General features: G+C 35.8%; 1 protein-coding gene and 1 long non-coding RNA gene across 2 annotated transcripts; one reads left to right on the plus strand and one right to left on the minus strand.

The window, feature by feature from the left end:
* Positions 1–1094: 1094 nt before the first annotated feature.
* LOC311093243 lies at positions 1095–18383 on the minus strand. The gene is made up of 4 exons (XR_014608382.1): positions 18278–18383; positions 16795–16878; positions 1435–1529; positions 1095–1158 (listed from the first exon to the last, which is right to left on the minus strand). It is a non-coding gene; the product is annotated as an uncharacterized lncRNA (long non-coding RNA).
* Positions 10106–14948, plus strand: gjb9b (gap junction protein beta 9b). The gene is made up of 2 exons (XM_084130491.1): positions 10106–10120; positions 13052–14948. Exon 2 carries the CDS (start codon positions 13067–13069, stop codon positions 13865–13867), a length of 801 nt encoding a protein of 266 aa, XP_083986617.1. The 5' UTR covers positions 10106–10120; positions 13052–13066; the 3' UTR covers positions 13868–14948.
* Positions 18384–18393: the final 10 nt, after the last annotated feature.

Raw genomic sequence — 18393 nt, forward strand, 5'->3', positions numbered from 1 at the left:
TAACTACCCAGCAAGCAATAGGTGCAAGTGTCATTTCATGACATGGTCGATCTGTAGTCACGATTTAGCTCTGAATTGGACAGGCTATGTGCAGTCTGCTTTAAGCCCACCCGGCGAAATCGAGGCAATCAGTGGTCTACGTTTAACGGCTTGGCTATAACCCTGATTTAGACCAGTGATTAGTATAGCCAAAATAGTCTTAAAATTGTTTACATGTTTTTCGCCCACACAGCTTCATGTTTGCTGTCACACATAACATTCATACACAATCTACGATATTATTTGACTGTCTTTCATTTTAAATTAAATAAAAATGCAATTACATTTCTCAACCACTAGATGGTAACAGCCCTACAGAGACATGACTACTGGCATTGAGAGCACGATAAACATTTCCACCATTTTGAAACATTTTAAAGAGACAGAGCATTGCATTTACCTGTCGGTCGAAGAGAACAGGTGAAAGACCTTCCTACTTTTTTCTTGTAAGTATCTGTGTTTTCGTTTTTACGTGCTCATTTTTTATCTAAATTATTTGTTATCATGTGTTGTTGGAATTGTGACATTTTAGCGGGTAACAGTGTAGAGTAAGCCTGTGCATGGTAACATGGTACATGCACGTGTACTGTAACCCCATGTTTCCATGTGCCCTTAAACTCCAATTATCTGAATTCAAAGGGGTAAACATGAAACATGTGCAACCTATTATAATGTGTTATGAAAGCCACAAATATCTTTTACTCTTTTCTTTAGATCATTATGAAATGAAAAAAGGACTTTTTAACTTGGCAAGTGTATTTGTATAGCACATTTCAACAGCAATGCAATATAAAAATACAATATAAGAAAACAATTAAAAACACTTTAAAAAACTTAAACAAAAACAAGATAAAACAGAGGAGTAAAAGTTACAGTGCAGTGTAAGAAATTAATATTTTTTTCCAAGTAATAAAAGGTAGTGGCAAACAAAACATATTTATTTATTTATTTATTTATTTATTTTTAAAGTAACACAATGCACAATTGTTGTATTTAGGATTCCAAAGAAAGGTGCTGATGGATCTAGTAGAAATAAAAGAAGAAATACGAAGAATTGGAGAAAGGGTGGAACCAGACATCTTCAACCTGTCTATCTTGGCCACTGAGGAGTTCCGATACCTGGAAAGGCAATTGGAAAGTGCAGAGACCCGGGCAGCAATGAAAAAAAAGAAAAAAGAAGGCATTTCCTCACTTAAGCTCTCATCTTTGACAAAGTCCATCATTGATTTGAACTTTATTATTGAATTTGACTGAACAATGGCTTGTTGCATACAGAGAGAGCATAAGCTAATAGAGTCGAATAATATTTGTCATTGTACAAGCACAATAATTTAAAGGCTATTTAAAGGCTATTTCTCAGCCTGAAGCATATAACACTACCTGGCAAGTACTTACATGCACATTTTTTTCAGGTGTCAAAGTTGTGCAAAATTGGAGGGAGAAACCACAAAGACTGTGCTAGAAGGATGTTGGACAGGTAAAGCCAAAACCTGCAACATTAATCAAACATTGTTGTGTCAATACTCATTAAGTCGTTCATGTGGTCAGAACACAAATCTGAAATTTAAAAAGTAATTTCTTTACCGGTAATTTTGAAATGTCGATCTTTGTCTGCAATTGTTAACCACCTTAATTTGTATTATATTTTAGGGTTTTAAAAAATTAATGTCAAAATTCAACATGAAGGGGGGAGGTCCGCTGCAGAAAGAAGGCATTTGAGAGGACTGCACTTTTCTGCACTTTTCACACACGAGTGACATATGCTGAATCACACGAGTGACATATGCTGAATCCTTGTTTCAAACTATGATGTTCTAAATATTCAGTTAGCCGCTGTCACATGTCATTTTTAATTCATTTTCAGACTATTTATTTCTAATTTAGTAAATACATTGTATGCAACGCATATAAATTTCATTGCAGCATGTGTGATTTAAAGGGATATTCCAAAAATAAAAATGCAAGAACGCAAAACAAACATGGTGGTAATCCATATGATCCAAATTGTTGAATCAATGTCTCCTGGAGCAACACAATAGGTGTGTGTGAGAAAAGTACTTTTTGAAATATAAACCATCGCTTCTGACCAAACGTTAAACACTGGTTCAGAAGACATTGATTCATCACCTGGGGATGTATGGATGCCGAGTTTGTTTTGCACAGTTTTTCAAGCCCCAACTTTGGGTGACCCATACACTTGAATTTTATGGACATAGATTAATTTTTGTAAAAAAAATCTCTGTTTGTGTTCCACAACAAAGAAAGTTATATACTTCTGGGACGGTATGAGTCTGAACTGGTATATACCGATCACCCATCGGCCACCCTGACATTGATATTGGCATCTATATATCGACCATCAAAAAATCATTATAGCGGTCGACCAATCCACTAATTATTTCCATTTTCTTCAGATATTTTGAGCTGCTCAAGGGGTCCAAGATTTTTTGGAACATAAGACTAATTTTCTTTACTAGGCCCTAGTAAAGAATCCATTTGGCTCAATACCAATTTGCAAAATTACGGCTTAGTGGTTCAGACTCTTAAATTTGCACTTCCAATTGATCTGCTTGGAGTTTTCCATAAGTTTTTATGTGTTACAATGCATGCCCACGAACCTACACATGTGTGTCCAAATGTGTCTTATCCTAGAATCAATGGCACCAACTCCTAAATGAGGATCACTGTCTGGCTATGGAGTCCATTATCTGCTATGCTAGCAGTAATGTATGCATTGAAGGGCATGTAAAATAACAGGTCAGAAACAACCAGAACTCTCTAAGGGGCCATAATTCATTAATAGTCAGTCCATGTGAGAGATTTTCTACAGGTTGCATCAGGCAGTGTGTTAGCAGGTGGGGGGTAATCAGACAGAATTTTTTTTTAAAGGAATTTAAATGACTCAACCTAGACTGTTCATTGTTTCTGGAGACATTGAGCCCCATTAGCAACAGTCATTAAACTATTTCCACTTTTATATATCCCATTCAAAATTCAGATTTTGGTAAGATTTTTAAAAATGTTTTTGAAAGAATGCTCTTACACTAACAAAGGCTGAATTTATTTGATCAAAAATACAGTAAAAACAGAAATATTGTGAAATATGATTAAAAATTAAAATAACTGTTTTCTATTTTGAATATATATATATATATATATATATATATATATATATATATATATATATATATATATATATATATATATATATATATATATATATATATATATATATATAACTATTCCTGTGACGTCAAAGTTGAATTTTCAGCATCATTACTCCAGTCTTCAGTGTCACATGATCCTTTAGAAATCATTTTAATATGCTGATGTTTTTCAAGAAACATTTCTTATTATTAATGTTGAAATAAGATTTATTGTTTAATACATTTTTGTGAAAGGCGTGCTATTTTTTTCAGGATTCTTTGATGAATAAAAAGTTCAAAAGAACAGCATTTAATTCATTCATTTATGAGTACATTGCATAGACATAATGATTTTCATGCTGTACAAACTGTATAATCTATCCCCTAAATCTACCCATCACATAAAACTTTCTGCATTTTCAGATTTTCAAAAAACATCACTTAGTATGATTTATAAGCTGTTTTCCTCATTGGGACCAAAACCTAGAATATCCTAGAATCAATGGCACCAACTCCTAAATGAGGATCACTGTCTGGCTATGGAGTCTATGCTAGCAGTAATGTATGAATTGAAGGGCATGTAAAATAACAGGTCAGAAACAACCAGAACTCTCTCTGTCCTCACAAGGACAAAGATTTCGGATATTGCCATATTTGTGGGGACGTTTTGCCCCCATAATGTAGGGCTTACTAGGAACACACACACACACACACACACGTAATGCAAAATATGATTATTTTGTCAACACCATAAGCCGTCAACCCAACAGATTTTTTTGTCTGATAGTGACATTTCAATAAATGGAGATGAAAAGAATGCTAAATTTAATAATATTTATAATAAATGTTTGACATGACAGTACGCATTCGTTTCTTATCTGAGATGTTCCATGTTGACAGACAGAAAATGAAAAAAACACACAAAAAAAAACACATTTTGCAGGACGTTGTGCCAAACTGTAAATGAATCATTTTGAACATGTCTACCATTGATCTAAAATAATTCCTCGGTGAACTTTAAAAAAATAATAATTTTATGATAAAAATGTCTCTGTAACCAGTGCGCTGATATGAGGAGAGGAAACCTATACGTTCTCTTACAAACACTCAACCCGTCTGTCACTCTCTATCTGTGTCCTCTCTTTGACAGCTAAACCTCGAAGGCTGCAGACGAACTGAAGTTCTCTAATCAGCTGACTTGGCTGACCGTGTCGCTCTGATTGCCACGGCAATTACAATTCTGGCCACAGATTTCTGTCTGCTGGCTGAGGCCAGACCAAAAAGAAGGACAGAAGAGAGAAATGCAAGCTATAGATTATAGGGATTGTACACGTATTAAAAAAAAATACAAAAAATTGAAATGTAGGTTGAATGTTAAGTTGAAATTGATTTGCGTAATATGTCATAGACACTCAATGTGGACTTTTTCTTTCATTATTGAGTTGGTATTTCATAATTAACTTTTTTTTCTCATTTATGACATAAAAAGTCAAAATTATTAGATAATAATATGTAGTAAAAAGTATATATTATGATATATTAAGTTACATTTTTGTCCAAATTATGAGCTTTTTATCTCAAAATGTTGACTTCTTGTATTATGTCTATCATAATTTTGAGTTTGTAACTCATAATTGTGAGTTGATGTGTCAATATTGTGACTTCTCAAAATTATAACAAGTTGAAATTATATGTTCCCGATTATGAAATAAAAATCCAAAATGAAGATATGATAAGGCATAATTATGAGATATAAAGGCGAAAGAGTAAGGCAACAGCAAAACAGAGCCAAAGTTTTAGCTATATAGATTAAAGGCACAATATGTAACTTTTTTGCTTTAAAAATAGCAAAAATCACTATATCTATGTTATATATATTTTTTAGTTGTACTTACATTATCCCGACTGTTTCCAACAACTTTCAAACCAGGAGAAATTTGTAATTTAATTCGAGAAACGTCCCGTTTCTTTATTTCCGTTTTGTCGCCGCCAATGGCGTCATATCCGCGTTGTCCCTGGTTTCCGCTCGTGCTGCCATAGCAACCAGAGCTATGAACCAGAGCCGTCTGATAGTAACCAAAGCGACAGATGTGGACAACTGTGTAGTTCGCAATGTCTATTTGCACGCTGTTGTTGTTTCGTTCAAACATTATGGACCATGGCAAGCAGACTTTGGAAAAAAAGGAGAACTAAAACGAGAATCAATATCAGCGCGGTGTTTTCGAGATGCCGAGAGCTCCCATAGACAGTATATAAACGAGAGCTCCACGTCCGAGATTTCGACCGCTCCTACATGTACTTTATTAAACAGGTGAGCACATTTACACAAAACTAATCAATGTTATATAGTTCAACAATGATAAAATGTCAGAATATGATCTGTATGTTATTCTAATGTTGATCTAGTTTACTGCTAGTCTCATACAGACAAACTAACACATGCATTTAAACACATTTAAATGCAGTTTAGTGTGATAGTGTAATGTTAGACCAAGTGAAACAGCGCTGCGTTACCTCACAAGTTTAATTTGTCTAATAAACTGACCTGTGAGTAGTAATTCTGCGTGTAGTTCGGTAGAATGAAATGTCCATATTCCTTTTATATCCGCGGGAGCTGATAGCTGTCTCTTAGCAATCCCGAACTGCATATCACAGTCATGATAAAAGCATCGATGTATTCAGTCATCCATAAACATTATTAGATCGGTCGACTTGACGTTGACGACAAGATCCATAGTTCTTAGCAAATGTTGCGTCATCAAACTACGCCTTTGTTATTGTAAATAGGTTAGCGACCCCTAGTGGTGAAAATGCCATACTGTACCTTTAAGGCCTATTTCTAAATGAAATGTTGCATCTAAAAACAACAACAACTACAGTATGTCGGTCAATGAGAGATTATCAAACTTGAACTTTAAATCAACCAAATAAAAATAAAAGTTATCTAACAGAGTCTGCACATTGAGCGGTTTGGGCTGAATTCATCGCAGAAGTGTAATACTTGGGTTTAGAGGTTCAGAACAAGCCGTAACCAGAATGTCTGAGGAATATCGGCACAGGAACTCCTTGCAAGCACTGTTAAAAAGATGTCCATGTTCCTGAAAGCAGCAGAATCAACAGATAGTGCTTCAGCTTCAACAATCAAAACTCCTTCATAGTAAAAAGAAAAACTCCAGCAACTGGAGTCGAGTCCAAGCACTGTTCAGTCTAGGTGATGTCCTGAAGGCTAGAGCAAAACACACTCTCGCAGTCCATGCCTCCTGCAAAAAGTGAGCCACAGATCTGTCACAACACAGGCCTGCAGAGACATTACCCCTTTGTCATAGCGGCTCAAGAACAGCTCAGTGTTCCAGCTGGCATTTGAGTTGCCAGGTATGACAAGCGGAAGCTCTGCTTGAGCAGGACACATCTACATTCACCCGAAGTCTGGCTGAGACGCTTCGTGACAGCTCTCCTTTCCTCGCCCCCTAGACACAACCCCATCCTTCCCCCGGTTCAGAAGAGCACAAGTCTTGACTGCTAAGTCACTGTCTCTCTCTCACAGCCTGTTTGCTAGGTTTCCTTTTATATCTAGTCATTTTCTCTTATTCTTGTCCATCCTGGTCTCAAAGTCTTAACTCTTTCTCCCACAGCTTCGACCTCTGGTAAATCTCCTCGGTGATGCAGACAGGCACGGAGAATTCGGTATATAGAGACAGACTAACAGTCTTTGAAATAGTGATCATCGCATGGTCTGCAATGCGCTGCCTCTCCTGAGATCTTGCACTGCATTCACGTTTACATTTATGTTCCTTAAAGTTGCTTTCTTACCCAAAGCTTCTTATACAAAGTAAAGCATGGTCTATTGTGGGCAGTTCAGCAGGAAGTAAAGGCTACAAGTCACGTAATGCAAATGAAACACTGGGAAGATAAAGCCGAACAGGAAATAGGTTAGGTTTAATGCAGACGACGTGGTTTGGATTATTAATATTTACGTCTAGCTGACAGTTTAATTAAAAACGGAGTCACACATATAGAATTACTCTGCAGCTGTGTCGGTTCTGTTCTCAGCATGAGGCTGAGTTGTAAAGCTCTTTTCCAAAGCTTCAGCAATAACCTGTCGGCTTCTGAGAAAATGTTGATGGATGATAGTGGAGCTTCAGCCCTCTCTAGTGGTGCCTTAGTGAAACGATCAAAGACTTTCATCTTTCTCTCCTTCCTCATTCAACCAGTACCACGATCTCCATAATGATGAGTAGTGGCATGCCGTTCTCATGAGAATCTCATCCAATCAAGAACATTTTCAGATTATATTTCACCAAAGAATCAATGTGTTTAGAACCCTTTAGAATTGATTTTATTGTGGCATTATTTTGAAGCATTCATTAATGAAATGCAAATAAGTAAATAAATGAATACATTTAGATTATATTAATAATGCATATGAAATACATTATTAAATACATGTACACTGCCATTCAAAAGTTTGTGGTCAGTATTTTTTTTAAAGAAATTAATTGGCCTATATATATTCAGCAAGGACACATTACATTGATCAAATGACAGTTAAGTCTTTACACTGTGACAAAATAATTGTTCTTTTGAATTTTCTATTCATCAAAGAATCCAGGAAAGCTATTTTTTTCAACATTGACTATAATAAGAAATGTTTCTTGAGCACCAAGTCAGCATATTAATGATTTATGAAGGATCATGTGAGATGGATTTTTCAACAGCCGTTGCTTTAATCTTTAGCTTTGGCATCCCATTTTAATATCTATTAAAACTGTTATTTTGAAATGCAATAATATTGTTTTTACTGTATTTTAAATTAAATAAATGCAGCTTTGGTGAGCATAAGAGACATCTTCTTTTGAAAACAAAACTCCCCAAACTTTTGAACAGTAGTTTATGTAATATGTTTTTTTAACAATTTTTTGTATTATAAAGATAATCACTACTGAGAATAATGGCGGGTATTAGAACATAATAGGAATTAGCAATAAAAATGATTTACTTAAATTACTAAACATATTATGGTAATGGGAATTGGTGGTTAGGGATGTGCTTAATTATCATTTAAATATATATATATATATATATATATATATATATATATATATATATATATATATATATATATATATATATTTGGTGAAATGCGACCTGGACATGTTTTTGTGAGATTAAGATTTCTGTCAAGTAGAGAGAATGAGTGACTGGTTTACAGACATGAGGGCATCTAGGACAAAGCGTTACAGCCTTTATAATACCATGTTTTATGCATCACTGTATAAGAAACAAGCAATAGGGGTAACATAGTGCTAACAATGTTTATACCTGTTATGAAAAAGTCATGGCAAGTCCTGCTCTGTATTAAAAACGTTAGAAGTTTAATCTAAAATACTTGACATTTTATAGGTCTTCGGACTATCCTATCACCAAAATCCTACCGGGACTATCCTTCAGGGAAATAAAAGTCTGTGCAAGGATATCGATTTGAATCCAACTGTTGTGGGAAAGGAGGTGCGGGAGATCAGGCCATATTTGAAAATACGTATACATACCAAATGAGTGAGGACTTCGAGAAACATGTTCTGCATAAGCTGTTATGTGTTATAGGTAAACAAACTCGCAATACTGTATCTGCATGCAAACTCTCAAAGATGGGTATGGGGTATACAAGCTGACAGCCCGAGGCATTTTATTTGAAAACAAACTCTGTTTGACAGCATGGAGGTGAAAGTTGTATCCAATTACTCTCGGAGAGCCTCGCAGAAAAAAAAAACATGACAAATAGTCGTTCATATTCACCCACAGACACACTAGGCTATAACCATGGCAGTACCAGCCTAAAGGAAGACATAGCAGTTCAGCCCACTGCACCCTCAGCTACTTTGTCCTCATGTCCATTGTGAGTCTTTAAAATAGATACAAAAAGTATTTTTCCTGCTCCCATCTTTCTTCCACTATCTACCTGTATATCTGCACTTAATCATATCCAGCTGATATTCACCTAGTCCCAGACTAAAATGCATGTTTGAGTTGATTTAACTGAAAGCAAATTATATATCTTAAAATACGTCAGTGCCATTGTTTTGTCTCAAGATACACAGCTGTAGCCTGTTTTTTTTGTGTGTTTTTTTTGAAGGCATATTTATAAAATATACTCTGGATTTATCTTGACTTAATCTGTGAAACCAGGCCATTGAGTGTCATCACTTGTTTAATGAAAACACATGCCAAACATGATCCACCCTTATGGAATGTTGCTTTAAGGTTTCTTAAAAAACCACAAGCTAACAATACATACTTTCAGTTTGACTCCTGTTGTTTTGAACTTTAGTTTAGATTTTGTTCCCTCTAATTCTGCTGCGCTTTTCTCCCCATGGGTATTTATGTGTGACAATTTAAAGCAAGAATAACTGACTTTATTCAAGATGCACCATAAATGTGGCATGTCAAATATCTAATAAAAAAGTATTGGAAATGTTGTCTAGCTTTATGAGAATTTAGTTATCGCAGCAACATACAATGGTGACTATATATTTCATGCAGAGAAGCATTCGTACAGTAGTAGGCAAAGGCCATACCCACAACAAACACACACACCCACACACACACCTATAAGTAAACAAAATAATTGACATCCAATGTACTGCTTTAAAGTTTTAGTTTTAAACAACCTTGACTAGCTCTTAAAACTGACTGAGTTACTTTATTAAATCCCTCTAGTTTTACACAAAACTAATTACAATAGCAAACCCTTCACTGATGTTTCATTAAAGTTTCATTGTTTCATTTGGTTTCATTTAAAGTTAACTCGGGTGAGTCACTGACATGATATGACTGGGCACAGCTCTCCAACAAAGTATGTACAGAATGTCTAACAGGAAGAACCTTTCCTTTTGATTCCAGTGAACAACAAAAGCCTCATAACTCTCAAATGCCAAAAGGTAAGGACATATATGATTTATTTCTGCTCAAAATAAATAGGTTGTTTGTCGCTATGATAGGGATCATAACTCACATCAGTTATATTTGCCTAATTGCTAAAGAAAAAAGTATTTGCATTAGTACGTTCTAAATTATACACTTTAACTTAAAGTTAAACTAAAGTGTATTTTGTTAGTCACTCTAGACAGTAATATCTGCTGTCTAAGTAGTAAGACTCCTGGCTATACTGAGTTTTCTGAATACAACAGGTTATCCACACTATGTAAGCTATTTTAATAGTGTTTTGAGCATAATGGTGTTGCAAACTATAACATTCAGTGGTAAATAAATACATTATTGTGAATGCTATGCAGACCTTGAAAGACATATATTTATAATTAACTAAAGTACAATTAAATACATAAACTGCAAATGTATTGCTATTGTTTAAAAACACTGCTTGCTATTGGCTGCTGGAAAATAATCAAAAGAAAGCCTCCAAAAATTGATTTGCATCTCACTGCTACTTTTAGAAACTATTTAATTGCATCTTCTTGACATGGAATCCGTGTCATGTGAATGTCTTCATAAATGTGGGGGAAAACACAATAGCGTTAAATATTGTTATTCACGGCTGTTATTTCCAGCTCTGTCAACTTAATCCTCAAAAGCCATTCTGATTCCAAATAAAATATTGAAAGTGGGAGAAAAAAAACAAAAAAAACAAAAGTGGATATTTAGTAGGGGGATTTTGGAAATGTTTATAGCTCATTTTCTTTTTAGAAATTACCAAAATGAAAGTATTATAGACCCTTTCCAAAAAATTAGAATATCATGGAAAAGTTTATTTATTTCCATAATTCCATTCAAAACGTTAAACTTCCATAGATTATAGATTCAGGGCCCACAACTTAAACGATTTCAAGTATTTAGTTGTTTATTTGTACATAATTTGGGCTTCCAGCTCATAAAACCCAAGAAAACAGGATTTCAAAAAATTTGAATATTACATGAAATCACACAGTAATTACACAGTGATACCATGGTCATTGAACCAGGTTTTGGTTCTTTTGGCAGTGTGGGCAGGTGCAAATCCTGCTGGAAAATGAAGGAAGCATGAAGTGCTCTGAAAATGTCCTGGTAGACGGCTGCGTTGACTCTGGATTTAATAAAGCACAGTGGAACAAAGTCCTCTTTTCTGATGAGAGCAAATTGTGCATCTCATTTGGAAACCAAGGTCCCAGAGTCTGGAGGAAGAATGGAGAGGCACACAATCCAAGATGCTTGAAGTCCAGTGTGAAGTTTCCACAGTCTGTGTTGGTTTGGGGAGCCATGTCATCGGCTGGTGTTGGTCCACTGTGCTGTCCACTCAACACAGCCGTCTACCAGGACATTTCCAGAGCACTTCATGCTTCCTTCAGCAGACAAGCTTTATGGAGATGCTGACTTCATTTTCCAGCAGGATTTGCACCTGCCCACACTGCCAAAAGAACCAAAACCTGGTTCAATGACCATGGTATCACTGTGTAATTACTGTGTGATTTCATGTAATATTCAAATTTTTTAATCCTGTTTTCACGGGTTTTATGAGCTGGAAGCCCAAATTATGTACAAATAAACAACTAAATACTTGTGGGCCCTGAATCTATAATCTATGGAATCTATTAACGTTTTGAATGGAATTATGGAAATAAATAAACTTTTCCATGATATTCTAATTTTTTGGAAAGGGTCTGTATATGTGTGTGTATATATATATATATATATATATATATATATATATATATATATACTTTAATTTGTTAACAGTAAGCAAAAACTCACATCACGAAAAAAAAAAAAGATATTGAATGGATTAGTGATGGCCAATATATCAAAAAGGCTGATTTATTTTCCAGTATTTGGCCATTTTATGATTACTGGAATCGTCCAATAATCTTATTTATTTATTTTTAAATTAAAGTTTAGTAAATACTGTCTAAATCAAGCATCCATTTAATTAAGACAACTTTGAAATAATCAAATTTGCTTTCATTATATTCTATTATACAACTGATGTATTATTATTATATATTATCTGCATTAAATCAGTCAACCTGCTCTCTGATATACCCTGATATGCACTGATATTAAAATTCTGGCCAATACTGATAAGCCAATAATTTTTAAAACATTGTTATGGAAAATAATTCATGAATACAATCCGGCCTCTAGTTCATAAATGCCAGAGGAGAACTGGCCCCGACTGAGCCTGGGTTCTCCCAAGGTTTTTTTTTTCTCCATTAGGTCACCTGATGGAGTTTTAGGACACCATTAGGTCACTTGATGGAGTTTTTTTTTTTTTCGGTTCCTTGCCACTGTTGCCTTTGGCTTGCTCAGTTGGGGATATTTTGGGGATATTTAATTTTATTAATCAATAAATTCCACTAGAAACAAACCTTGTTGTATTATTTTATTTTAATTTAATACTGTGAAGCTGCTTTGATACAATCTGTATTGTGAAAAGCGCTATACAAATATACTTGATTTGATTTGATGAATGTCTGATATTAAGATTTTTTAACATTTTATTTAAATAATTGAATATTAAAACATGAAAAACTAAAATCAGTTGTTTTAATTCATCATGTCATTTAAACATCACAAAGTATTATTCATTTAGAAATTTGCTATAGATTACATTTCACAGTATTTTTGAATTATTCTTGTTTTAAAAAAATGACCTTTGAGTGAGCGTAATAATGTCAAAATAGAGAAAATAAGCAATGCACATTAAATATTTGAATGAATGAGACATGAGGCTATATAAATGCCTCATTCATTCATTCAAATATTTAACATTAAATAAATAAAAAAACTATACTTGGTAACCATAACTGATATGGTGCATTCAGATATTGCCACTGAAAAAACGGCTCTTTTTTATTATTTATTTATTTGTTTGTTTGTAGGACTCATATCCTGGTATGAGTAAGACACCTGCCGAAATGAACTGGATGTCTCTGCAAGTCCTGCTCGGTGGGGTCAGCCAATACTCCACCGTGTTTGGCCGCGTCTGGCTATCCATGGTGTTCATCTTCCGAATCCTGGTGTTCGTGGTGGCTATTCAACAGGTGTGGAACGATGAACAGAAAGACTTCATCTGCAACACCGCCCAGCCGGGCTGTACTAACGTCTGCTACGACAAATTTTTTCCCATCTCCCACATCCGTCTATGGGCTATACAGATCATTTTCGTCACGTGCCCATCTCTCATGGTGGTGGCTCACGTCAAGTATCGTGAAATGAAGGATGAGAAGTACATCACTCTCCATAAGGGTGAACACCTGTACGCCAACCCTGGGAGGAAGCGTGGAGGCCTGTGGTACACCTACATACTCAGCCTGCTGTTCAAAGCTGGCTTCGACGCAGGCTTCCTCTATATTTTGTACTACATTTATCATTTCGACATGCCAAATGTTACCAAATGCACTGAACTGCCTTGTCCAAATACTGTTGACTGCTACATCTCCCGTCCTACAGAGAAGAAAATCTTCACCATCTTTATGGTGGTCTCCTCCTCTGTGTGCATCTTCATGTGTATCTGTGAGATATTCTACCTGATTAGCAACAAAATTCGCAAATGCATACGCAGACAGAGAGACCTGAATATGACTAACCTTAAATACACAAGAGTGGATCCAACAGCCTCATCCACCCAGAACATCATCAACTTGGAAAAGGCAAAATCCGCAGAAGATGAAAAGGATTCACGACCGAACAAATAATGGTCTGAACTCTGATTCAGGAACAAGCAAGTGTGATAAACAGTATTGGACATGTTGGATATTGGCCGACGTTGTAGATAATCCAATCATGCCAATACACCAAAGGAAAATTGCATTTAAAATATTTTAAGGACTTTTTCCTGTGACAGTGACTTATCTATGACTAATTCGGGGTGTCCTTTTTAATGTAATGATTTGAAATGAGAAGGCCATTACGATGGTATTCTTGAGTCTCATTCACTAAAGGAGCACACTGCTCCCTAGTGTACATAAAATATAACAACTTGGTGGGATGAGAATGCAGTGAGCATCCATTCCTGTCCCTGGCCCAATACAGTAAATGAAGTGCCCACACTTATTAAAGTCTGAGATCAACTACAAAACATTGACATCTTAAAACTCAGACACCCTTAAAAGCCGGACAGAAGGCCAACTAACCTTGGGAACTGGGATGGATTTATTCTTTATACATGAATACCTTCATGATTTTCTCAAAAAAATACTTAATGTACATTTTTTACAGAAACCATGCTTTCATATCTCAATTCAACAACTCTAGCTGCACATACTTAAAGGTAAAGCACTACTAAATAGCCTATACTACGAAGCACTAAATCGCATCATTATTGTGTATTAGTTTGACTTAAATCTGTTATGTCTCTTAATTTGGAGAGTGTATGACTTAATTACTTTGTTGCTGTGTGAATTATTTTGTGTAATAATTTCACTGTTTAAAATAATGCTGAAAAGCATTGGTTACTTTAGTAATATTTATATATTTTAACGCCATTGATTATTTTCATGATAACGGCATTGTACTGGTGAGAGCTATTTAAGAGTAACTGAAAGCTTCATCCACATTTAATACTCAGAAGTTACAATTAATGATGTCAAGATTGTAGATTATTTTGCATACCTTTTTTAAAACTGAAAAATCAAAGTATAGAATTTGTGTTCATTCATTTAATGTTATTCCCTGGATAATTTGATGCTGCTATGACTAACAGTGAGTATACTGTAAATCCTCTGTATATTTCGGTGTATGCAATGTTCTTATTGTGATATAAAAAGACAAACGATGAAGACGAGATGTTTTTTTGTTTTTCTACTATTGGAAAAATGACATTTTATATTAAGTTATAAATCAAGTGGTCTAAAAGGAAACCCAATATAATCCAGTTGATGAATTGATTAAGTTTATTTTGAAACATTGCATTGCATTTTCAAGACGTAGAGCTATGGGCATCTACGATTACTTAAATTTCCCCTTTTTAATTTAAATATACATGTATGACCTCTTCTTTATTTGTGAATTATTATTAATTAATAGCCGATCATATTGTATTATCGTTATGCGATATGGTGTCTTAAAAAAAAGACAGTAATGTGTTTGTATAGCATTAAAACATATATGCTGCATATGTTAAACAATGAAAGAAAAACAGAAAATCATTCACCGCTCTTGAATGAATTAGTAGCTTTAATAAGAATGCATTCAGGGTTCCCACTCTAAACCAATGTCAAATTCCCTGACTTTTCCCTGACTTTCACTGACTAAAAAGATGAATTTCCATGACTTATAATGAACGGCAAAACAGGCCGCTGTTTTGCGGAGCACCGAGCAGACAAAAAACAGCCACCTGTCCTAACCTGACGTGACAAAGCTACAAGACGACAAAATCAATCATAAATCACAGCCAATCATAACCGCGCGTGGGCTCTGTTCGCAAAAATCGCTGCAAAAGATGCTTTCCAACAGGTGTTTTATCATTCGTGGTAAAACTGTGGACCTATTTTTCCAAACGCCTCACACCCATACATTCTTCCATTGAGAGCTTGAATAATAGACAATCCAGCCCAGTTTCCGGCGGCAGAGTAATACCGTACCTCACAGCACATCCAATACAAGTCAATGGAGTTGACTACGATAAAACCTGTTGGAAAGCATCTTTTGCAGCGATTTTTGTGTGAGCATATCAGTGAACACACCCCTGACCACTCGGTGAGTTTCACGTCTTTGTAAACGAAAGTTTAATGCGTTTTAGGAAGGATTGTTCCAGTGGCCATAGGCAGCCATTCTGTAGGTCGGGGGGAAAGCGAAAGAAACCTAAAATTCTCGGGACAGCAGCATGTGTCCAAATTTTAATCTTAACCATTCTATTTCATCAGAAACGATCTGTAAACAGGGCTTTAAGTGTAAAATACCGAACTTGTCCTTTAAGCTGAGACGTGCTCCACTGTGTCTCACACTGCCGTCACTGCTGGGGGTGGGAGCGGCTTCATTAGCTGATTGCGGTTCTCTTGGAGCTATATGGGGAGGCTGCAGTAGAGCAGTGATGGGCACTTGGGCCGAAGATGATGCTCCTGTCGGCTTCATACGAGTAACATGCTTCTTGCTGTTTGCGTGGCTGCGAAGTGCACCCTCACCCATATTTGATAGCTCAATAGTAGTTTTACAAACTTTACATTTAGCTTTTCAGTCGTCTACTTTTAACACCCAGTCTTTAAATTGTTCATTTTGTAGCGAAAGCTCTTGAAATTTACATTTTCCTGGCATGTTTGCCTTAGTCGAATGCAGTCACCTGTACCTGTTAACTAAGTGATTTCCAATTGAGCGGGAAGGGAATAAATATGGCGCTCAAAATAGCCTAAGCACAACAATACAGAAAGATGTGTGAAACAAATCGGTATAGAAAAATTACATTTTGATAAATGGAAACTAAAATTTAAAGCAACAAACTAAATTCCCTGATATTCCATGACTTGGACAAAAAATATATAAAATTCCCTGACTTTCAATGTCTGGAATAGACCTTTTAAAATTCCATGACATTCCAGAAATTCCATGACCCGTGGGAACCCTGTGCATTTCTTACTTGAATGCTGCTGTTAAATGCTCTGGCAAGGAGATTAACTGGTTTACTCACTTAACTGGTTTGGGCTCTGGTGAGGAGATGAATTGGTTTACCATCTTAACTGGTTTGGGCTCTGGTGAGGATAAACTAGTTAAACTGGGGGAAAAAAAATCAAAGTTAATAGGCCAGATTGCGTGACCAGTCGTGGGTGGGTCCTGTTCCAATGTGACATCATGTTGGAGCACATTCCTGAAAGGTTAAGGCTCATTTTGAGATATTGTTTCAATAACAAAAGGAGTGGATGAATGTTTACCACATAAGGTGGTTGTGTACACACAGCGGACACATAAATATGTTCGAAAACAATATAAACGTGAATTTTGCATTATAAGTCTTTTAATGGCACGTTACTATGACAATATTAACCCCACATATTTTGACTATTGGGGCATGTTGTAACAAATGATATCCCTTGCATTGCATTAAAAATGGCACAGAAAATATTTCAGAAAAGAAAAAAAATAAGGATAATAAATAATGGTTAGGCTTATATACAGAAATCATGTAACAACTCTTTAAAAAATGGATTAAATTGCCTAATTAGAATTCAACATTATCTACATGTGAGTGTAACAATATATTTTAACGATTGTTCATTTCTCTCTGTCCAATAATGGAAACTTTAGTTATTGTTGTAGCCGATTCGGTAGGCTATATGTCTGTACCATAGACTGTAAAAAAAGATGGACGACGCCCCTTCGCTCTCTTCCATTGATGAGAACTGAAGCCGCCAGAGTCCCGATATGGCGCTGACATATTGGAACTTGAGTCTGCGCAGTAGCGATCTCGGGACCAGACCTGCGCAGTAGTGAGCAGGAAGTAAAGCCGCGAAATCAACGCTCCGCCCTCACTCTCGCAGAATGCACTCAGTGAGAGTGGATTCTGCACACTTTTTAAAAAATTGATTGCAGTACGACAAGAGGCTTGTTAAAATAAAGTAAATGCAATCTCCTCAGTCCTCCGAAGATCCCGAAAAAATGTCCGTTGGTGCTTCAGTGACTACTTCGCTCAGAGAACCTGTCAATCACAGCTGTCAGTCATGACGTTACACCACCGCATCACGTAACTAACTAAAAAACAACTTATTTTTGAAACAGACACTTGAACTAACATCAGCGTGATAAAAACGACAGCAAATGAAAGAAACCACCTTTGGAAAAAAAAAATATTTGAAGTGTAATTTAATTGTTTAGTTGGTCTCACGTCCCGTTGAATAACATGGGGAGGCGGGGCTTATGACCTATACTAGGACCAGTCACCGGGGGGCGATCGAGACGTTTTGGCTTCACTTTTCAGGGCTTGTGCGGCACGCTTGGTCTGTACAGAAACTGACAGAAATTAAGGAATATTCACATGAGTAAAAATTGTGACAACTAGCCCTGGTCTCCAATAGGCCTGTATGAAGACAGACATTTGCTCAAAGCCAAGAGATGTCATGTAGCTACAGTACATCCTAATGATATATTACAAATGGCCACATAAATCACGCTCTTACCTCAATATAACAACTCTATCCACCCGCCTTCATAAATATGGTTAAACAAAACACCACGTAAACAGTGACTCAAAGTTTCTACGATGATGAGCAGTTTTCTATTGTTTTAACCAATG

The sequence above is a fragment of the Abramis brama genome, assembly GCF_963993115.1.
Source record: "Abramis brama genome assembly, chromosome: 12".
Classification (NCBI taxonomy): domain Eukaryota; kingdom Metazoa; phylum Chordata; class Actinopteri; order Cypriniformes; family Leuciscidae; genus Abramis; species Abramis brama.